Source organism: Trematomus bernacchii, unplaced genomic scaffold (genome assembly GCF_902827165.1).
Source record: "Trematomus bernacchii unplaced genomic scaffold, fTreBer1.1, whole genome shotgun sequence".
NCBI classification, from domain to species: Eukaryota; Metazoa; Chordata; class Actinopteri; order Perciformes; family Nototheniidae; genus Trematomus; species Trematomus bernacchii.
This window is the reverse complement of record NW_022987720.1, coordinates 24,537,359-24,560,169: the sequence shown is the minus strand read 5'-3', so window position 1 is coordinate 24,560,169 and position 22,811 is coordinate 24,537,359. Positions and strand designations below refer to the sequence as shown.

The window sequence follows — 22,811 nt, the reverse complement described above, 5'->3', positions numbered from 1 at the left end:
ATTATACATCAAGTGTATTTAGACTAATTAGTCACATTTCATGTTTCCCCCCTCCTCTCCGGGTCTCTGCTCCCCTCTCTGACCCTCCTCAGCACCACCTGTGGCGGATGAGTCGGCCAGCAGTGCGCTTGACCCCCACAGCTGTTATTGGGCACAATGTCAGCCTGAAACACTGCCGGGTGCCGACGTCCTCACGCTCAGTTAACCATCTGCCCACGCCAGGATGCAGAGAAATGTTTCCGCCTGTTTGCCATCACCGCTTTGTTGACTGCTGGTGGATGTAGAGGATTGGGTTTCAAGTTCCGTCTTCTTACTGTGCGATATTAAGGTGTGATTATTTTTATTTGTTTAACCTCTTCCTCCTTTGGGAAGCGCCTGGTGATCATTTTGTGGCCACGCGCTGTAATGCGAACAGAAGGGGCTCGCGGACACCGGGACTGAGCGGCGGAGATCTCGCGGACACCTTGCGCGTCTTTCTTGGACACATCTCGGAGATAAACTGCGCTTTGGCTTTTTCTCAGCCTGCGCGTCTTTTTTTGGCTTTGAGATGTCCGAAAGAAATACACTGCTGCTGGAAAAGCAGGCTAAAAACGGAACGTCAAAATATATGTTGGAGAGATGCGCTTCTGTTAACGATTATTATGATATTGCCTTCAAGGTGTGTATTTCCGTCTTTTTATGTTTCTGTTGGTGGTGCTGCTGGTGGAACAGGTGTCTGTATGTAGGTTTGACATACATAAACATCTGTGTGTACCAGCAGCAACAACATGACTGTATACTCTCCACATCTGGAGAATAATAGGACAAAAACCTTTAAGTCAATGTTTTAAACACCTGATGGTTTTATTTAAATGACTAAGAAGTCTGTCTGAGCCTTTAGATCTCTCGAGCTGGCTTTGTCCGCCCTAACTGATAAGCAAATATTTGCTGAGGGTGTACTTGTTGCTCCCTCTCATTAAATATTTAACATGAACACCTGAAACTGTTTAATAGACCCATAGACAAAAGTAAAATTCAAGTTTAATTACATTGTTATCCACAAATATGTTTATGCAGCTATGACTCACTGTGTGAATAACTGGATGGGCTGGATGGATTGTATAATTGCACATCCTGTTGTAATTATATTGATTAGTTTTGGATGCACACTGAAACATGATGAGAGTTAAAATGACAGAGTGGTTTGAAATATCTTGAATCATCTCCCTGGAGTGTCACATGTTGGTTGCAATCTTACCAAAATAAGACATTGCCCAACATCTGAATCAAACATCATGATTATTGCAAAAATATTGTCTTCAGCACATCCTTCAGCTTCAATTTCCTCTTCAGGAGGGACTGTTAATCTTATCTTATCTTAAGTCATGCTTTGTAACCTGTTGTCCCTCTTCTCTGGTGGTGGGTCTGCTGTAGGTGATGCTGCTGGGAGACTCGTCCGTGGGGAAGACGTGTGTCTTGGTGCGCTTTAAAGACGGGGCATTTCTGGGAGGCAACTTTATAGCCACCGTTGGAATAGACTTTAGGGTGAGAGAGATGCTTTTGAACAGTCTCACAGAATGGCTCGTTATACTGTTCATTATTCCTGTGTTTGTGTTATTATTCGTTACTAATATACGGAAACATTTGCCATCTGAAAAACATCCTAATGACATATCAGAAGTGACAAAAGACAGAATTGTTAGAGTCACACTGTGGCCCAATTATCACCTTATTTCTGCGGGGAACACTTAGTCATTCTGCGATGATGGCACCAAATGTACAAATCCTCTCACCGATCATTCAAGTCCTCAGAACACTTGTGCTGCGAAGGCTCTGTTCATAAATGTCTTGGCAGATGCCTGCCCACGTCTCTGTCTCCTGGAAAGATTGGCTACAGCACAGCTCGGTCCTGAAGGAGTCACAGTGCCGACAGACCAGCTCCTACAGTGACATATACCTCATGAACACACACACACACACACTCACACACCACACACACACACACACACACACACACACACACACACACACACACACAGATTTCTACTGTATATCTTTCTTTGCAGAGATGAAACAATAGGTTGTTTGAAGCCAGTGTTTCAACCTTCTGTATCCCTCCAATCAGGGCACAACACTCACACTAATGGCAAGTGAAGTATAGGGGTTGTTTGAGGAGGAGATTGTGTTGCATTAGCCAGAGTGATGCATTGTCTTCTTCTGATGGTAGTGTAGACATTACAGAGTGTAATGGATGTCTGACAGATACATGATCTATATGGACATTGTCTATTCAAGAGCATAAACGGTTCATCGGGCCACCACTCAACCAAAAGCAACAAGTGCTGCGGCCAGATCCCATTCATAAAAACCATTAGGGAAAGTAAACTGACACTGGTTAACTTTTACATTCATTGTCACACCATTGAATCAGAAAAATCACTCTTAATTTAAACAATACATTTCTGTCTTCTACTTATGCACAGGGGCAAAGCTGCTTATAGACAGAGGATCTGATGGAGCAGTTGAGTCAGTATGCTGAGGTGGTGCTCTGTGCATGGATAGGCAGGCTGTTGTGGCAGCTTGTAACATGGCCGGTCTATTTTCGGCATGCTTCCTTGTAGCAGTTACTCAGCATGCAGGCTCCTCCAATGTCATAATTGAGGGGGAAAATGGAAACCCATAGCAACAAGTGCAGGGGTTGAACCATGTCCATTCTGCCAAGACAGAGGATTTGGCATGTGGCCGCTTTGTCTCTCTCACAAATCGCAGAGGTTTTCTTTTGTCACTGTGAAGCCCTGACTGCATTTCCTTCAAGCACATATGTGTGCCTTCAGAGGAAAGGCAGGGGCTGTTTGTGGTGGTCTGTCACTGATACGAAGTGATTAAGGAAGTGCTGCAGAGCATTTGTTAGTCACACTTCCTTCATCTCTCTGTGGTGTGTTTTTCTGTGCAAGGTTGACATGTGGTTGTGACCTGGCTTGATGCTATAGCAGGTCACATCAAATAAAAATAACCCCCAGCCTCCATTAAACAGAGCGTGAGAGAACCTATTGTTTCATTTAAGCATATTGCAGCACGCATGTTTAAATAATGCATGTTAGCATCACCTTGATTTCCATTCACTCTTTCTTCAACATAATCATCTGTACACATTTAGCTTTTTATAACCATAACTATTTTAAGACGATCCTTTCTCTACAGGAAATCAGAGGGCACCCTACGGGGCTGCAGGAAATTAACGGGGGAGTCAGTTGTTATGCTGCCAGCCGTCTTTCTCACTGTTGTGTAATTAAGTCTAATCCCAGGACCTTGCTGTTGTGTGGGTGTTGCAAATTACTTTCTCTGCCATCGTTCAAAGCCACTTTTAGTTGTCTTGTTTCTTTTACCACATGCTGAGTCACTTAGCTTTTCTTAGTCTGCGGTGACGTTCAACATTCATTTCTGTTTAGTTTTTTTTTTACAGCACTCCAGTCTGTAAAGCATATGGTGGACTGTCAGACTCTCACTGCTCTTCTCATGTTTGCAGAATAAAGTGGTGGATGTCGACAACCTGAAAGTCAAACTCCAGGTAAGATCCTATACCTTTACCTGAGCTAAGAAGATGTCTTCCTTATTAGCTCATTGAATGACAAATAATTACATCCTCCTTAAAACCATTTTCCAATTGACTCATCTGGTAAATGTTTACAGAATCGAAAATCATCTGAAAGGATTTCTCAAATCTATAGTTGACCTAAATAATTTACACCTAAATTACTGTCATTGTTTGTACTGCCATGCAATCAAATCAAAGGCTCTGATATTGTATTTATACAATATGAGCCACTCTGCATGATTTTGTGCCAGCAACAAGCTGTTAATCCAAGGCACAAACCTATCTATCATCATAACCTGTTCATTCAACACTGAGTGGGAGGTGCCACAATTAGATTCCTCCTTACGAGGAAATGCTTTTGATTTGTTTTCCTTGCATGGGCCATGAACATGATTCAAATCCTGTTAATGATTCCAAACTCTTCCAACATGAGTCGATACTAAATAAAGGTGATGGGCCTACTGTACCCAAACGCTTAGTTTTTGGTAAAAATAAACACTGCATGATAGATTTCATACATATTTGTATGTCTTATTAAACCAATTATTGAAAAGACAATTAAAGACTGCACTCTGCTTTTAGAAAACTAGAAAGAAATATGATTAAAACTCATTCATGTGTTAATTTAGCTTTCCATTTATTTGTCATTACCTATCATATTAAAATTCATTCATTTATAATTGTATACATTTAAGTTTAAGTATAAAATAAGCTCAACCACACAATGTTTAACTAGTCAGCTCTCATGGCAGTTATTGCTACTCTGCTAAGCTAACTACCAATATGTTTAATCAAAATGTATGTGTTTACATTTCAACTTCAGCAGCTAGCATTTTGATTGTTTGGTTTGGGTTTTAGCTGATTCCTCTGAAAAATGTAAGTTATATGGCACTAAAAAACCTGTAGCCTAAGGGTTTTCAGATTATCCTCTTATCCTATTAACATACCCATTTTAATGTTAGTTGTTTTATTCTTCATGACCAGATTTAGTTTCTACCTTATGTATATGGCATGACACACTAAATTACCTAAAATGTTATTTAGTTATAGCTGATGTGTTTATTTTTCAAGAAAAAAACCTAGGGAGTAGCCTATAATAGTACATTTAGCTTAGGCGGCTAGCTGTGGCTAACTTATCTCGCAGCAGCTAATTTGTCTCTTGACGGTTTGGTTTGGTTGAGCTTTTTTCTTTGAAATGATGCGGTTTTTTAAAACTATATAAAATAAGTCTTTACTCAATTTTGACTATATATTGTCTGCATTTTTGGCTCAGTAGGGAAATATAATGGTATGTGTTCTGCTTTAGTCGTTGGCTGTGTAGGATTTACTGTGGGGATTGTTCATGCGGTTCAGTTTTCCCACGCTGGCTGTTGTGTAATTATGTGGTTTGTTACGCAGATCTGGGATACAGCGGGCCAAGAGAGATTCCGAAGCGTAACGCACGCCTACTACAGAGATGCCCAGGGTAACCTTTGAATTTATAATGCACTTCCTCATGCTCTGTGTGTGTGAGTGTGTGTAGGAACGGGTGGTGTAGGTAGGAAGGCAACCTGGCTGAGATGTGTAGCCTATAATTTATTATTGTGCCTAGAAAGTGTGCAGGTAGGTGTTAATGTGTTGCATATGACAGTGTGAAGATAACAATGTTCTGTTTCCCTTTACAGCGTTACTTCTGCTTTATGATATCACCAGTAAGATGTCGTTTGACAATATCAGGGTAAGACTATTACATTACTTTCCCTCCCACTCCTTCTCTCTTTATTCTGTCTGTTCATTTTCACTTCCTCGAGCCTCTCAAGCTGAACGTTTCACTTTGACTGGTTTAAATGCAAAGTACCTCCAACATTTTTCTCCCAGCCCTCTTTGGAAATGACACGATGTTATCGGTTGCTCTGCCACGCATTTCCAAGTTTCAGTAATGAAAAGCAATAAAAGTGTTCAGGGATGAGAGTGACTGAGTCTCAGCATGATTGATTGGAGGATTGTAAAATCTGAGCTCAGGAGCAGGACAAAAATTAAGACTGTACGCGATGGTACTTGAGTTTTTTTAAAAGACTAATCTCTTTCTTCTCCCCCCTCCTGTATCTCTCTTTCTTTTTTACTTTGAAAGGCTTGGCTGACTGAAATTCACGAGTATGCCCAGAAGGATGTGGTCATCATGTTGCTCGGCAACAAGGTGAGCAAAGCTTCCTTTTTTCCGCTCCATAAGAAGATCATGAGGATAACTGGTCTCTTAGCACAATTTTAACACACTCTTATCACACTCAAGCAGACATGTGAACACCTTAAAGCCAGAAACTGTCTCCACTGAATGTAAACTCTCCCTCGCTTGTTTTAACATTTACAAGTGAAGCACAGTCTCAATTGTGTTTGTGTCTCTCTATTGATTTTTTGTTTTTGTCTTTGAGAAGACATTCCCTCCAGTGAACATAAAGATGGTAGACTGACAGAACCACACAAATTCATTCTACCAATCTGGGAAGGACAAATTCAATATCTGACACAACAATTAATTATCACTGGCTTTGAGCTTCCGCACTGCCGCTGGTGATACATCTGCAGTCAGAGCTGATGTATTTCTAAGCTCCCTCTGGTGGATCAGAGAGGACTCACATTTCTCCGGGGTCAGAGATGTCACACAGCAGCAGATCAGATGGTTTGCTGTGAGAGCAGCAGGACTGGGGGCATCAGTGTGTGTGGGGGTGCTGCTATTCTGCTTGAGGTGGAGTTTCTGACATCTCATCAGTCTGAGAGAGCTCTGGCTCAGCAGCCGGCGGCAGATAAGAGGACGTGCAGAGAGACACGATGCTGCATCAGTGTAGCTAATGGTATAGTGCGTCTATGACCCTCCGTCCTCCTCTCATGATGTTGTTTTCCTCTCCTGCTGTTTCACAGGCAGACGTTGCTGCAGAGAGGGTCGTGAAGACGGAGGACGGAGAGAGGCTGGCGAAGGTAATGTATCACTTCTCTGTGTGGTCACATCTCAACAACAGCCACTCCACTTGCTCATCTGATGTTTTTCATCTAGGAATATGGTGTACCATTTATGGAGACCAGTGCGAAGACAGGAGTCAATGTGGAGCTGGCCTTTCTCGCTATAGCAAAGTAAGTCTTATAGCTGCACCTATTTATATTTGTATATGTAAACAAAATCTACTAGATGACTAAGGCTGCCAAAAGTAGGGCATACAGACTAAAGTTGGCCCATAAATAAGTGTTGATTTGTAAATGTAACAAATGTAAATAAGTAATTTTACTTCCGAAATGAAGTGTACTGCCATATAGAATGATATGAAAGTGTGCTTTCAACTTTTGGCAAAAGGTCGTAGACACTCTTCTTTCCCAACATGCCTTGATTTACAACATGAGGCACATAAATACCCTTTTTGTAACATGTATGTGGAAGAACTTGAGTGTCCAGCATAGAACCCTAAACTCAGTCCAATCCAATACCTTAAGGACCAACTGGAACTAGACTTTGTGTCAAACTGTATCGCCCAGAGTGGAGGCTGTTGTGTTTTAGAATTAAAACATTACAAAAATTGGCCACTTGCTTTAGGCCATATAGTACATTTCATTTGAGTATTCCATGTAATACAAGATGTCCATCCAACAGCACACTGCATGTAGCTCTTAAGCTAACAACAGGGGGGAAATCCCTGAAGGATGCAACTGTTTTTTAAATCTGAACATGATTTCTTTATCGGCCAAGTGTCTTAATGCTGAGCTCTGAATGAAGGCATCACAGCAGGTTTTCCTTACAGAAAGCTGGACAGAAGTGACAGGTGGAAAGTCTAAGGAGATATTTCCAAACGCCCCACCAGCCCCCTAAAATGAGAGCAAACAACTCTTACTAAAGAAAATAACAGCCAAACAAACTCTCAAAGGAAGCCATAGCACTTTTCTCATTACCAAAAACAGCTGCATTGATCCGTAAAATTAATATTTGGACACTTTAAAGGCGTCTTTTAAATAGTCCTCTGAAGGGAGAAAAACATTTTGTTTCGAGACCTGTTTAATTGGCACAACGTTCTCTTCTTATATTTTAAAAAAAGGTGCATGAATTCATTTGGATTCATGCTCATGGAGTCATAAACACATGAATTATTATGTATGTTGCATACTCGGGTTACTCTAATCTCCTTCCCCGATCATTTTGATGTTGCTCTTCGATGCTCACAGACTTCTCTCTGATTCATGCAACTATTTCCTCTAATGATTCTTTAGCTAATATCTTGTTTCTTCCTGTTGTTGTTATACCGTGATTGTGCATGTTTGAGGCTCCCTGTGGATTTTAAACATCAGCTGTGCAACACCTTTCCTATTGAAAGGCAGAAAAAATCATTGTTTTTGTCAACAAAAAAAGACTGATTGCACAGCATGTCCCGAGAGCTGTGAAATAGAGTATAGTGGGTGATTTGCAATCGTTGTGTGTATTTTAAGTGCAAGTTTGATTAAATGGTTCTTGCCAAAGGCATTTTGATTAAATCTCAGTACAGATATGAGTTTCTCTCCCTCGCTTGTGCTTTTTTTATTTCTCTTCCTTTCTCCTTTTCTTGATTTGCTCACCCTGTGTGCTCCATCCCACACATCCACCTCCTCTGTATCTAACTTCCTGCGTGTCTCTTCCTCAGGGAGCTGAAGCACAGAGCCACCCAGCAGCAGAATGAGCCCAAGTTCCAGATACACGACTACATCGAGGCTCAGAAGCACAAGTCGAGCTGCTGTGGCCACATGTAGCTGACACTGATCTCCAGGCAGAGACACACACAGAGAGAGAAGGAGGGGGAGGAAGGGAAGGAGTTGGATCGAGGTAAAAATAAAAATAAAGTCTGCTCTCTTACATAAAAGCCAATCCCAGCACCAAACCTGAGAAGCGGACGACCTCGTCTCCACCACTGGGCTTTAAGCTCCAATGGAAAGTGAATCTGGATTGGCAGCCATCCCTTATCTGAAATGTGAATTTGAAACTCTTTGTAGGTCATTTGTAGAAATGTGTGTGGTCTTTGTAGTGACAGTTGTATCAAATTACAAGTCAGGAGTTGCAATCAAAAATGCAATATCTCCAGGGACACGGAAAAAACATAATTATCTTTCTATTCTAAATAGCTGCAAACACATCATTTGTCGTTTTGGATGAAAACTATGGCACTCTTGTGATTGATGTAGATCTGAAGAGTTTATTATTTGGTTAGAGGACACATTTAGGGAAACTACTCCCTTTAATTTGACATTGAGTTTCAGTGCAAAATATTCAAACATGAAGAGCACTGCAGCACGGTTTTCGGCAGGCCTAGGTGTTGTGTTTACTGCCAAACAATGGAAATAGATCCTAGCGTTTCTTGGCTCTTGCAAATTCTATTGCAACTGGCTGGGGTCAAGATGCGAGTCAAGTGTGCTGCAGGAATAAGTCCGAAACCCATTAAATTAGTTAGCGTTTTTGCAATACGTTTTTTTTTTTTTTGCTAATTATTCCTACTTAACTTTTGCAACTCGTAGATTCATCAATGAATCACGCTGAAAGGAAAAGCTTTTGTAATGCAGATAAGGATTTCTGATGTTGAGATCATGCAACCCTGGTGTAGTTGCAGCTTTTCACTGCTTGCAATTGCATTTATGTTTCAAAAATCATAACAGCTATGTTCTTTGTGAACATTACCTTGCTGAACAAAAAAAAAAACGTTTGTTGGCCAGCGTTCCTACAAAAATACTTCACCCCTGCAGCACAGCAGAGAATAAGCCCGGGAGGCGTCTGTTAACTTTTTGAGTTTTATTTGTTCTAGCAGCAGACACTGAAAAACGGAGTTCGATCAAATTCTCACAAGTGCTACATTTTTCCTCCTGCAGTCTCCAGAGCCTGACTCATGATTAATGGCAGTTTTATCCAAACAATCAATACAACTGTTGGTGTGGATATCGCATTTTGCCCTGCAGCTCTTAGTTTGTTTCCATCTCTGTTTTACCAGGCTGTGAACTGAACCCCTTTTGGCCTTACAGTCTTACCCTTTGATAAATCAGCGTGTTTGAGAAGTGGACGTCAGTCTCACAGTCAGATTGTAGCTCAAATGATCCTGTCTGTTCACATCTGTATTGCTGTTAGGTAGAATAAAGCCACTTTTTGAGGGCGCTCGCCCGCTGTGTGTTTGTCTGTACATTCAATTCAGGGCCAGTGACACTTAATTTAAAGTACTGTTCATGTAAATGTGCTGGTTGAGCAACCCACTGACGTCACACCAGGCTTCATACAAAGAGATAATTATCATTACTTTCTCATCTTTTGGTTAGAGATACCTTCGCATGCTATTTACATTTTAACCATCTGCAAACACAGACATGCTCGCAGAACTCCCAGAACATTGATGTGTCTCCTCTAACGATGGATGTTGTTGTGTAGACTGTACCCAAACTGTATTTGTTCACGCTCCACATTTTGTAACTTGTTTCTTTGTACAATGTTCATTATGAATGTTTGCTTGTGGAATTTAGCTGGCTGTCACATTCGTCCCTCTTCTGAGGCGTCACAGTGATCACAAAGTGCCATGAAAAAGTGCTTTGTTATCATATTAGATATATAAAAAAAAGTATATTTTGTAATGTATTTGGTGTTTTTTATTGAAGTCAGTCTCATCTGTGTGTTTTGTCTTTTGTGTGTATGTTGGGGTTTTGGAGGGTTGGGAGTGACAGGATGTGTTGAGGTTAATGAGCCACTGTGTGGCAGCAGCTACCCTGTTTATATTCTAACATGTTGCTCTAGAGATTGTTTTATCAATTAGACAACCTGTAGATTCAGGACTGTACCGTCTATTTTATTCCAATATAGAGATCTACTGTTTTTGAAAGGATGCTGAAAATATGTATAGTGATGTTTTGTAAGTGCTGTGGTTGTTTTAATGTGTTAGGTAAAGTTATTATGATATACTTGGAGGACATTTTCAATTCCCTGCACTGGGCTGCACACCTGAATGCAGCTCACCCACTCGCATCCATGAGTCACACACACTCCAGACACATTAAGGAGACTTTCTATCCGTGAAGAAAACATAATTACCTTAATGACTTCCCATCAACTAAACTAATAGCAGCACTTAAACAAGCTGTATTCATTAGTGCTTACGGTGAGGTAGATGTATATTCCCAGGTAGAGTGTCCTGTCTCTGTCCTCTTATCAGGACCAGAAGCAAGATGAAGAGTCAAATCCTCCCAGGTTTTATTTTAGCTGTTTTATGACTCTGCTCTATTTTTAAAGGTGAGTCACTCTGATATCGAAATGTAAAGAGGGTTCTGGGTTGCTTCAAAACACTGGAGTTTGAAAGGATGCTGATCATTATTGTTGAATTAATCTCTCGTAAGGGTTATCAGAATGACTAAAGTGTGAATGTTGATCATTGCAATTTAATCTAATCTGGCATATCAGAGTGTACATGTTATTTCAGGCATATCCTTATATTAACAGTGACTCTACATATTTGAAACAACATTAAAGGTGGGGTAGGTAATTTTTGAGAAACCAGCTCGAGATCGCTAGAATTTGAAAATACACAACTGGAAAAAATCTGCCACTTCCTTACAGAGCCCCTCCTCCAACACACACAAACGCGCACATGACCAATGAGGGCACGAGATAAGTTTGTGCACAGATGGAAGGCTGACAGGCAGGTAGGCCATCCAGTTATTTTAGCCGGGCCGGCTAAAATGATTGGTTGTGCTTTTTACAGTATTACGGCTTCCACAGATGACATTTTTTTAATGTATTTATTGTCAAAGCATTTAAGATATTCATTGCTATCGGGATGTTAAGAGCATTCCATGGAATATAACAAAAAGTGTTTCTGAAATAAATTACATACGCCACCTTTAATGAGGAGTTTAATTGGAGACTAAACTCCACAGGGGGAAATTATCAAATGTTTTAAATGTGATAAGGTGACAACTAAATAATCACTGTTGAATATCAAAGACAGACAACTGTAATTTATGTCAGTCTGGCCCAATTATGCTGTTAAACCAAGATTGTGAGATAGATTTAAGCTTTATTATTCCTAGGTAGGAATTTCTCCTATTATTGCTGCAATGTAGTGCTTTTACCAGAAGGAATGGCAGATAAACTCATTAAGCTTCAGATAATTGACACAGCTAAATGAAAACACTAGGAGATACACAGAAAGTGTGAAAGTGTTATTTGGCTTGAAAAATGTTCAAGATGCCAGAAATAAGATTGTATTCAGAGCAGTGTGAACAATGTGACAAAATATGCAGCACGTGCTGGTCACAGTGTGGAAAGAGGGCAAAGTGACGAGGGAAACTACAATTCAATTATAAAAATCATATAAGAGAAAGAAAGATTAAAATAATGGGAATAAATGAATAAACAAAAGTTTGACTTTACAGGGTTAACATTCCTGAAATCAATAATTATTTTATGACAGACTATACACCACAGGGGGAACTTATTCTTAGTTGAAACTATACAAGAATCAAATGTTTTAAAGTTTGATAATGTCACAATAAAATTACTGTGGAACATCAAAGTCAAACACACTGTAATGTATTCCTCTCTGGCCAAATTACATAGCTAAACTGACATTTAGAGATGAAAAAGTGTTTATTATTAGGGAGAACATTTAATAAAAATATGTAAGCTACAGTATGACAAAATGTGCAACACGTGTTTTTCATAAAGGGGAAAGAAGGCAAAAGGTGAGGGGGGAACTACAAATGCAATTTCTAAGAACCAAAAGAAAAATACTGAATATTAAAAGTATGAAACAAATAGTGGGAATTAAAGAATACGTTTGTTATTTATTATTTTTTAATCCAAGCTCTATCTCCTATGAACATCATTATCTTCTAGCATGTTCCTGGACAGCCTGGTTTTGTGTTTACTACTGCTCGAGTTCCTACTTTGCATGAGGCAGCCAGCTGGGCAGTTCCGTGAACGCACCTCCCTCTTCCTGAGTGGCTTTTCTACTTTTGTCGCTCACAGAGAGGGGAGCTGTGTGAGTTTAACCAGCCTCAGCTCAGTCCTCAGGTCAGGACCTCCAATTCGCGTGAGAGCACCGAGTCACAGTGCAGATTTACACAAGTGAGAGGACACACACATCCAGACTTAAACTCGTGTGTGAAGCTGGAACAAACACCAGCACCGTTTCCCACGGAGTAATCTCCCCAAGAGGGCGGGGGTTGGGTGCATTTCTACGCACACCCTTCCTAAGCAGTATCCTGAGCTTTAACTCCACTTTAAAAACACAGTGAAGGCGAGAGAAGCCTTACCACCACCATGCCGAGCAAAAGCCAGTCTTTACGCCCCCGGTTGTGCACGCTGGACAAGGCGGACACCGGGTACGGTTTCCACCTCCACGGAGAGAAAGGTAAGACGGGGCAGTTTATCCGGTTAGTGGAGCCTGAAAGCCCGGCTGAGACATCGGGGCTCCGCGCGGGAGATAGGCTCGTGTTCGTGAACGGGGACGACGTGGAGCACGAGAGCCACCAGCAGGTCGTGTCCCGGATACGAGTAACCGCGGGCCGGCTGGAGCTGGTGGTCGTGGACCCGGACACGGAGCAGCTGCTGAAGAAACACAACATGAAGTGCCTGAAGGAGTATGTCACTGACGGGGTGCCCTTACCCTTCGACGAGGAGGAAGAAGAGGAGGAAGAGGAGGAGGTGGTGGTGGTGGTGGTTGAAGCAGAGGAGGTGGACGGGACAGTAAACGGGGATGAGAGGCATGCAAAGGAGGGTGAAGAAGACGAGGAAGAGGACCGGGAGGGGACACCCAGGGAGTCCACGCCAGTCCCGGAGAGAAACGGGGAAATCCACATGCACGTCGAGAAAAAGCTGAGCATCAACTCTGAGAAGGTGAGTCAAAGTTTGAAAAAAAAGTTTATGGTCACTCATTACAACATACAATAGCATTTAATTCCACAAGTGACATTAATAGAGCTGACTTCTTAATAGTCGACTAATTGGTAGTTTTGCTATCAGTCGACTAACTTTTCTTTACTGAATGACATACTTCCATAACACTTATGTGCACATCTCTGGTGAACAAAAGAGATAAGATACCATAAAACAAGTCAATATAAGTAAGATAAGATACACCTTTATTAAGCTTAATTATTAAGCAATAATAAAGTGAAACTACAGGATAGGACAGATAAGAGTTAACCCCTCCTGAAAAAACCAGCCTGACCAGCCTGACGATATTCGGCTGGAATGGTTGGCTGGTTTACATTACATTACATGTTACTTGTTAGACGCTTTTATCCAAAGCGACTTACATACTCAATACTGTGGGCAATCCCCACAGGAGCAATTTGGGGTGAAGTGTCTTGCCCAGGGACACAACGACATGCTGACTGCAGTGGGGTTTGAACCTGTGACCCCCTGATCCCAACACCAAGGCTCTATCCACTGCGCCACACGCCTCCCGAGGTGGAGGAGGTCTATGTCATGTACAACCATTGGTAGATGTTAAACCTGAAAGAAAGATAAGGAAATAAGGCAACACAGGAGGACAAACATCCTCTTAAGTAAAAGAACAAATCATGTCAAGCTTTAACCTGAGCCTGTTTTTTCAGTCTTTACAATGCACTGTTGGAAATTACATTCCAAAGGCTAAATTCAAACTCAATACCATAAATAACTGGGTACCAAAGTGCTTTACCTGATAGAACACGTTCCACATGGAGCAGCAACCATCCGGCTCGGCCTTTTGCTGCATATCATCTCCTCCCTCTCCACTGTTTCCAGTAGATCTCTACTGTCCAATAAAACTGAAATTCCCCAAAAAATCATATAAAAAAAAAGTTAAAAACAATAACTTGCTTTTGGCATTGAAATGGATTAGAATCTCACCTTTTTCCTGGATGTCAGGAAGGCCAGGAAGTCGTTCCCTTCAAGTCCGCAACCAATCATAGGAGTTCAAATGCAAAGCCTGAACGATGACAAGAGCGGGAGACTTACATTTTACAATTATATTTTTAATTAATACCAGAGCAGTGTGTACATAGGCCCTGTACGACATGCAAAGAACAGATCAAATCTCCTGACAGACTCACACACTTTGGTGATGTCCTCATCTGATAATGTTTCATTTTTTAGCAGCAAAGTAACATTACTCAAAGTATATGTCAGACCCAACTAATTTACAGTATGTTTTGCATCTCCTCAACAATGGTCTGTATCATTGAGTAGAAAAAAACTGTCCCTACAATTTCAGGTAGATTAACACACATTGTAAGAAAAGTTTACAATGAAGCACCCTCTTTGTAATAAGCGAGCTGCCACATAAAGTACAGCTTAACACCTTTGGTAGAGTGAGCTACAGTTAGCTAACTTCATGTTCAACACAAAACCTCTAACGTGCATTACATTGACGATTTTAAACAAAACTTAACTCTCTCAACTTGTGAGATAACGTTAAGTTAACTTACCCTTAAATAACTACATCACGTTTTTCAGGGGAAACAAACTGCAGAAAACGTTAGCTGCTAACTGTTGTTAGCTAAGACAGCTAGCTCTTGTTAATGGAAGTAACAATAGCCTCCTTGCAAACTTAAGGTTAACATTAAAGGTGGGGTAGGTAATTTTGGAGAAACCAGCTCGAGTGTGCTAGAATTTGAAAATACACAACCGGAAGAAATCTGCTACTTCCTTACAGAGCCCCTCCTCCAACACACACGAACGCGCACATGACCAATGAGGGCACGAGATAAGTTTGTGCACAGATGGAAGGCTGACAGGCAGGTAGGCCATCCAGTTATTTTAGCCGGGCCGGCTAAAATGATACTGTAGGTCGTGCTTTTTACAGTACTACGGCTTCCACAGATGACATTTTTTATGGATTTTTTGTCAAAGCACTTAAGATATTCATTGCTATCGGGATGTTAAGAGCATTCCATGGAATATAACTCAAACTTACCTACCCCACCTTTAACGTAACGTTGTAAGAAAGCAAAATGAACCTTCGAGAAAGCTTTTACTCTCAGACTGGGTGAAATCTTGTAGTGTTGCTTACCTCCAGAAGGACTTTTAGCGCATTTCCCAGTAGACAGAGCTGTCAGAGCGGTCCCTCTCAGAAGAGCAGCTGCTGGGCGGAGTCACAGAAACGCTCAACTGATCTTCACTCCCCGACCGTTAGCGCCAGTCAAAACCATGTTTTATAACGCTTTGTTTCAACCACTGCCGTCTCGCCGATCCCCCGTGTCCCGCCCTCTCTGTCTGTCTGTCTGTTTCAGTTTCACCAGCAAGACTGCTGGTAGACCAGCATAAATACCAGCTTCACCAGCATAGACCAGCATGACATCCATGCTGGTCTATGCTGGTTTAGCTGGCCAGGCTGGTCTTGAACCAGCAAGACCATCCTGGCGAGCTTGTCCAGCCTGGTAAACCAACTAAACCAGCAACCATCTTAAACTGGTCTATGCTGGTTTTTTCAGCAGGAAAGCAGTGATAATTAGACTAGAAAATCAAAACTCTAAGTGACAGTATACATTACAATTTAAAAGTGTTTAGATATATACAGGTATGAATACGCCTGAACATGTTAAATATATATTTGAAATTGCAAGTACAGTGCAAGTCATATGTGTACAAAAGGTGCAGGATCTTAAACGATTTTAAGATGGGGTCAAGCCTTGATTGTGGAGCATTATTGGTACATGAACATAGGCTTTAAATGCGCTTTCGTGATGTGTGATGTGTCTTTGGCTGAAAGTGCTCCTCATTTTCACTATAGAGGGGGTGGTAGGGTCCAATGTTCTGCTCCTTCAAAATAGATTTATGCTATTGAATGACTCCTGTGGAGAAACTATACTTAACAGAAATGCTTCATTTGTCGTCAAAATCGTTTGATTCTTAGTTGACCAAGAAAGTCTTTAGTTGAGAGCCCTGGACATTAAACCCACTGAATGCATCACTGAGGGAGTGTTTTCCAAAGAGAATAGGTGCTCTGTGTCTATAACACGGATAACATGGCAGCTGCTCCCACATGCTGCCAGGCTGTGGGCAGGGTCAGCTGGCTGGACATTCACTGTGGGTGAGAGGACAAACAACAACCTGGCCTCCTTTGGGGTCAAGAAAATCTTACCCATGACCCCCTTCTGTCAGTCTGAAACTGTTGCACAACCTGGTCTTTTCGAGTAATATGATTGTGACGTGTTTTCTGCAGCCGCCTCAAAGAGCAATCACTTGAAAATGTCTCTCCTCTGTTATTACATCAAGCCACAAGGTTAAGCATTAAGTCAGCATCAATGACAGACACAACCAGGCTTTGAAAAGACATGATGTTCCTGTGCTAGTCCTTTAGAAAACCCACATAACAAATATTTAACATCGCTGAACCTTCCACAACAAACAACAGGATTTGTTTTCAATGTCCACAAAATGACTCAGTCTTTATGAATTTCAACCTTTGATCTTTGTCTGTAAAACATTATGGGTTGCTTCTCACCCTGCGGTGCCCACTTGTTGCTGTGTCTTCCTTTTATTTCTGTGTGTGTGCTGCTGTGAACTCTTAGAGTTCATTAAAAAGCACTCGAGGATAAGAGGGTCCCTCCAGTCTGGAACATCTGTGCCCCTCGCTGCATCCTCCATGTTTACCCCCGAGGCTGCTTCTGCCTGTGTCCAGCTCTCCTGCTCGAAACATTACTGGAGGTGGGAGTGAGGTGGGAGGGAGAGCAGCAGCTATCAGAAACAGAGATTTAAAAAAAGACTGTGTCCATCCGCACCTGTAGGGTTTGATGAAGGCCACATTACAAAATAATGACATTATTGTCAAAACAAGCCCCAATTTCGTCTTTTGTACAGGATGTTATCATGTAAAAGCTGTGACGAAAATGTTCACTGTTCTGCTCTTCAATGTATGTTTTTGGTGATATATTTAGCTGTTGATAGGTTATGGAGCTCAAACAGGTGGGGACATTTTTATCTTTATGGTCAAGTGATGATGAGGAGGATACATTAAAGTGATATCTTTATCTGAGATGAATATAGTTATTGTATTTTGGTTATTTTACTATTGTTATATAGCTTGAATGGAGTTATTTTCGTGGTCTAAATGGAACGGTTGCCTTTTCTGCTTTTAAAAAGAACTGAATCAAAGTGGATTGATTTTTTGGGAAACATTTTAATCACTTATTTGTTCCATTCTGAATTGAAAAGCAAAGAACAAAGAAGGTCTGTGTGCTTGGTCATAATATCCATAGTTCTATTTTTTATTTTCTCAATCATAAGAAAGGCCTCACTCTTGGAGAAGAAGGTACAATTATAAGAACATACTCTATTTGTGAGCTCCCTCGCCTCATATGAACCCGGCTGTTTGAGAGAAAGCACAGAGAACTGAAATGCCACTTTGTCATTACTGAAGCTTTGGCATTTTTCATAGGTGGCCACTTTTTTCACAATAACAGTTTAATAACAGCTTTCATAAGAAAACATGCAGAGCTCTTTGAGTTATGTTTCTGGCAGTTAAGTCCGACAGCTCTTGAGCAGTGCTGGGTTATGTTGTTTGTCCCGGGAAAACACAGCGATTGTTCCCGTGTTGAGTCTCAATACTCTCCACAGATGGTTTAATGGAGCTGTGGCAGTACAAATCACACTGGCACGCAACGCAACACTGAAGTTACTTAGGGACAAAAGACACAGTATAGAGTGTGAGCGTGTAAATTGGACTCTAGGGAAGCACTTTTAGAATCTGCTGTGTCTCTATGTTACAGTTAAAGCTCACTTTTTTTTGCAGTGAGTAGACTGTTTCTGGATTTCTCTCCCGAACATCCTGTCCGGCATTCCTGTGCCCGAGCCCTGTGGCCCTGCCAATGACACACACAAACACACACAAACATGTACAGCATGTACAACACACGCAGTGTTGGTTCAGCAGTCACACTGACGTCTGCACTCCGCCTGTCCTGCCCTCTGTCTTTGAAGTGACACAAAAGAGGGTTCGAAGAGCGACGCCTTCTCCGGAAATTGAGGAGCCTAGCTCAAGGTTGCCATGGTTACGCTGATGTCGTTTGTGTGTGCGTGTGCACCACATGTGGAGCGTATGTATGTGTGAGGATGGAGGTAGGCGAAAGTGAGAAAGCGCAAGTGAGGTGCGAAAAAACGTGAACAAGCAGTGATTAAGTCGAAAAGATGGAGCGTAGCCCCCCCGGGAAGAAAAAAGGAGCCATGGTTGTCGTCAACAAGGAGCAAAACACACAAAACGATCCACATCAGCCGTTCCAAAGGTCGTTGTTTTGTTTACCAGGCAGTAAAAATGTTACTCTGCCATTGTCGGGTGCAGTGAAGTAACAGCGGAAGCTCTCTCACTCAGCTCGCATCACAAATCAAGTTCCACCAGCTCATCCGGAAAAAAATGGTGGCATTTATGGCTGTGATGACGCATGATGTCTGTCTATAATACTTGAAAGGGGCCCTATTATTATATACTGCCTGTGTTGCAGCCCCTCTTTCCACCCTCTGTCTAAAACCAGAGTCTATAACCCCCAGGTACTGAGAGAGTATGAAATAAAACTGAGTAACCCTTTTCACATCACTGGAGCTGCCACCTGTGTTCAGGCTGTGGATTTGGCGATGGTGTTAACGTTGCTTTGTCCCACCCCTCAGCCTATCACGGACAATATGTTGGAGCGCTAGCCAATAGCAGCGCAACTGTTACATATTGATGTCCTTAGGTGACAGAAGTAAACAAAGGAGTCCAATGGAGGTCTTTGCAGACCATTTACATGCACAAAAAACCTATATAACACACTACAGGAAAGGGAAGACCACAGAAAGCATAATAGCGCCACTTCCATGCAGTATGGAATAACATTGTGGCATACATTTTTTAACTATTGGATGATTACCCTAAGAAAAACCTGTTTCACTGTTTACAAGGGCACCTACAATTTGGCAGTTACACGCATTCAAAAAGTATTTTCTCAGGAGCTGTGTCTCCTTCCTCACGCTGCTTTTTGCTTTTTCATCAGTGATTAATTCAGATTCAAGAGAGAAAGTGTGAGAGTGAAGAGTTTCTTTGGGTGTCTTCCTGAATGGCTGCTGGCTACTTACATAAGACTCTTTAAACACTAATTACAGGAGAGGAAGAGACTTGTGTCAGAGGAAAATTACTGCGGCAAGATGAGATCTGGAGGAAAAATATATAAAGGTCCATGAATCAGTCATTTATACAACAAAAGAACAGGGGTGACTAAAAAAACAAGACATGAATTATAGTAATTAAAGACCCTTTAAGAGTGTTTGTATGTGTATTCATCAAGGACACGCACTGTTTAAAGCCCTCAAATGAGACAAGAAGGCGACTTTGTGCCCTCCTCTAATCTGAGCCTGTAATCTGCACATTTGTATAAAACCTTCTTATTAAAGAGCTTGAAGCCTTACACTGCTTTCACCACACATGGCACTCATGGCTTTCTAAACTGGCTTTACGTAACAAAAAGTGTGGTGCTATAACTGCACAATGTTTTTTCCCTATACAAATCATCCTGGAGCTGTTGTGTGGGAATATTCAGTCTGTGTTTGTACAGCCTTCAGTGCGCTGTATACAGAATGGGCTTTTTAACTGGCTTTCATTGGCTGTCAATTAAAGTGGACCTATCATGCTATATTTAAATGATATATTGTAGGGCCATACCTATATAAGGTATATTTATACGTTTCTGTTTTCAAAATACCAAACAGATCATGCATTTTAGCCATGCCTCATTTCGCTCTATGTGCTGTTTGCTGTCTACGGGTCTGATTCTGCTGACCACGCCCCCCTGCAGGAGAGGGGAGACGTGCTCTGATCAGCTGCTGGGCTGTCAGAAGAGGGGGAGAAAAAGAGATCTCCGTGTTTTATTATATAGAGTCGTTATTCATTTGTTTTAAAGCTCAATAAATAACAAAGAAGACCTTTGACCGGCACTTTTCTAATTTTGTCCGGAAGATTTAAACTTTAACGGACATCTTGACCGGCGAAACAAACTGAAACTGAAACTCTGCCGCACGGTCTCCTTGGAAGAGGCGGAGAGGTGGGTGTTTGTCATCTGCTGGTGGACCAACCAGAGAGAATTACAGTGCTTGCCTCGACGGGGAGGGATTGCATTGCAGCGGGAGCAAACGCTTGCCTCGGGGAGGGAGAAAAAAAGCCACAGCGGACAATAAACAGAAGGGTAACCATGGTAACTATGGGCGGGAAGTCTTCTTCGCTGCTTTTGTGGCAGACTACAGCGCCACTTACAGGCCTGGCATATGTACTACAGCGTCTCCAGCGCTTTCGAACGGCAATGGCCGTGGTTGTCTCCTCCTGATTGGTGGAGTTGGCCCAATAGCCGTAGCGCCACTGTCCTGACGTCAGGACAGTGTTCAAATCTGGATCAGTTTTAATCAGATCCGTTGCAGCCCCTTTTTTAGAGATTTGGGTATGGAGGAAAATGGAGAGGGTTGTGTTTTCTGACACTTGGTGAGTTCCCTGGAACACCGGGGACACATATTCATGTATAAAAGACGTACAAAAGTGCATTTTGCATGATAGGTCCCCTTTAAGTGAAACCCGACTTTAACCGTGTGTTTTTACAGTTCCCCACAGTGGCAGATTAGGAGGCATATAGGGTTGCAACTTAAAATCATTTTGAGATAAATGTATACCTTGTTGCATCTAATAAAAGTCCAAAAATACTGAGAAATGTCCATCCCAGCTCCTCATAACCCATCATGACATCATCAAATGTATTGTTTTTGTGTCCACTATTCGTAAAATATGCGGTAAAGAAACTAGAAAAATGTTCACATTTGAGAAGTGTTCATAAAGAATAGCTCTAACAAATGATCAAAATAGTTGTTGATTCATTTATTAGTTGACAACTAATCAATTCATTATTTATATTTGCAGCTACAGTTTCTTTATTTGTCTCTTAATCTTTGCCTCAAGGAAGGTCAACATCACATCCACGTGACTTTTCTATTTCTGTACTATACTTTTCAGTAATTTCCCGATTTTACCTTACAAGTTTATCTGATGTAATGCCTTCAGGAATAGCATGGTGATACCGTTTTTTGTGAATAGAATTAACGTCAGCTTTTGTTAAGAGTTTGTCATGCATTAGAGGCAGACATAGCCACACCTAGAGCAGCTATTCCATCACTCCAGGATGGTCAGGGGGGGTGTGTGTGTGTGTTTCTGGCTGCTGTCTATGGGAGTCTTGGCCTGTGCACAGACCCCAGGACGTTTGCACTGGTTTCCTGTCATTGTTGTTAGTGGAAGATTTCCCCCAACTAAACCTCCCCCCGCCCATCTTCTCGATCCTCTCCTCAACCCCCCCCCCCCCCCCTGGCCTGCAGGAAAGTAAAAAGTACAGTGTAAAGGTCAGATCATTTACTCAGAGCCTTCAATCAGAACAGGATATACACTAAATGAAATGTAACACTGGTTGAATGGCATGTTCCAGCAACACTGAATCATGAGAGTAAACACCACATCCAGCTGTGTTTGTTGGTGTGCTTATCATTGAAGCCATTGTCACAAAGCCAGGTATTTTGCAGGCTGTGTTTCGGTGAAGGAGTGTGTTTCTTTGTGTTTGTGTGTTCAACTATAACAAAGTGATTCATTCTGAAATGCTGCATGTGCTTGCATGACGTACGCTCTTAATGCGCCTTTGAGCATGCGCTGTATTTGTTTTTCCTGGGTGTTTTCACGTTAGTGTGTGTGTGTGTGTGTGTGTGTGTGTGTGTGTGTGAAAGTTTGGGAGTGACCGTTTCCTTTTTGCTGATCTTTATTATTGTGGGTTTAAGATAATGAAAATATTGATATAAAATGTTTAACCAAAATGATAACACTTATTATATTTAGTGCGCTTTTTTAAGGTATTCGAAGACACTTAACATATCCAGGTTAAATTCATAAAACATCAATATAACAACACACTTAAATGATACAAAATGAAACATAAATACACTTTACATTCACAGTAGATTGGTGCCATCATGAATGAGCTTTAGAAAGGGCTAGAGGAGTGGGTGATATTAAAGAAGCCCAAAAATAGGGCCTCTTTAATATCACCCACTCCTAATGCGTGATATACTGATTCATCAAATACAGTTTCACAGAACATATCATTGATTTTGTTTATCATTAGCAACTCAATGAAAACAAATACATTTCATAACTGGTTGACATTGAACTTTATATATAGCAATAACCACCATAAATAGATAACAACATTCATATTTTAAGAGAAAATAAATCCACAGATTTCT

General features: G+C 41.4%; 2 protein-coding genes across 3 annotated transcripts in view; both read left to right on the top strand.

The window, feature by feature from the left end:
- The first annotated feature begins 170 nt into the window (after nt 1-170).
- On the top strand, nt 171-10,172 carry LOC117492065 (ras-related protein Rab-37-like). Of its 2 annotated transcripts, none has more exons than XM_034142208.1 (9): nt 171-658; nt 1,414-1,524; nt 3,506-3,547; nt 4,973-5,039; nt 5,239-5,291; nt 5,685-5,750; nt 6,470-6,526; nt 6,603-6,679; nt 8,209-10,172. In XM_034142208.1, exons 1-9 carry the CDS (start codon nt 548-550, stop codon nt 8,312-8,314), a joined length of 690 nt encoding a protein of 229 aa, XP_033998099.1. In that variant the 5' UTR covers nt 171-547; the 3' UTR covers nt 8,315-10,172. The 2 variants fall into 2 exon arrangements, with proteins under 2 accessions (XP_033998099.1, XP_033998100.1); XM_034142209.1 differs by having other exon boundaries at nt 172-328.
- Nucleotides 10,173-12,536: 2,364 nt separating this feature from the next.
- LOC117492064 (Na(+)/H(+) exchange regulatory cofactor NHE-RF1-like) overlaps nt 12,537-22,811 on the top strand; it is a 33,914-nt gene continuing 23,639 nt past the window's right edge. Inside the window, exon 1 of the mRNA XM_034142207.1 lies at nt 12,537-13,427. Coding sequence (XP_033998098.1) covers nt 12,852-13,427 — 576 coding nt within the window. The 5' untranslated portion in view covers nt 12,537-12,851. The remainder of the gene's footprint in view (nt 13,428-22,811) is intronic.

Coding starts and splice junctions, on each gene's coding strand:
- LOC117492065 (XM_034142208.1), top strand. CDS start 548: ATGTCCGAAAGAAATACACTGCTGCTGGAAAAGCAGGCTAAAAACGGA. Junction 1,525..3,505: donor CCGTTGGAATAGACTTTAGG/GTGAGAGAGATG, acceptor TCATGTTTGCAG/AATAAAGTGGTGGATGTCGA. Junction 5,751..6,469: donor TCATGTTGCTCGGCAACAAG/GTGAGCAAAGCT, acceptor GCTGTTTCACAG/GCAGACGTTGCTGCAGAGAG.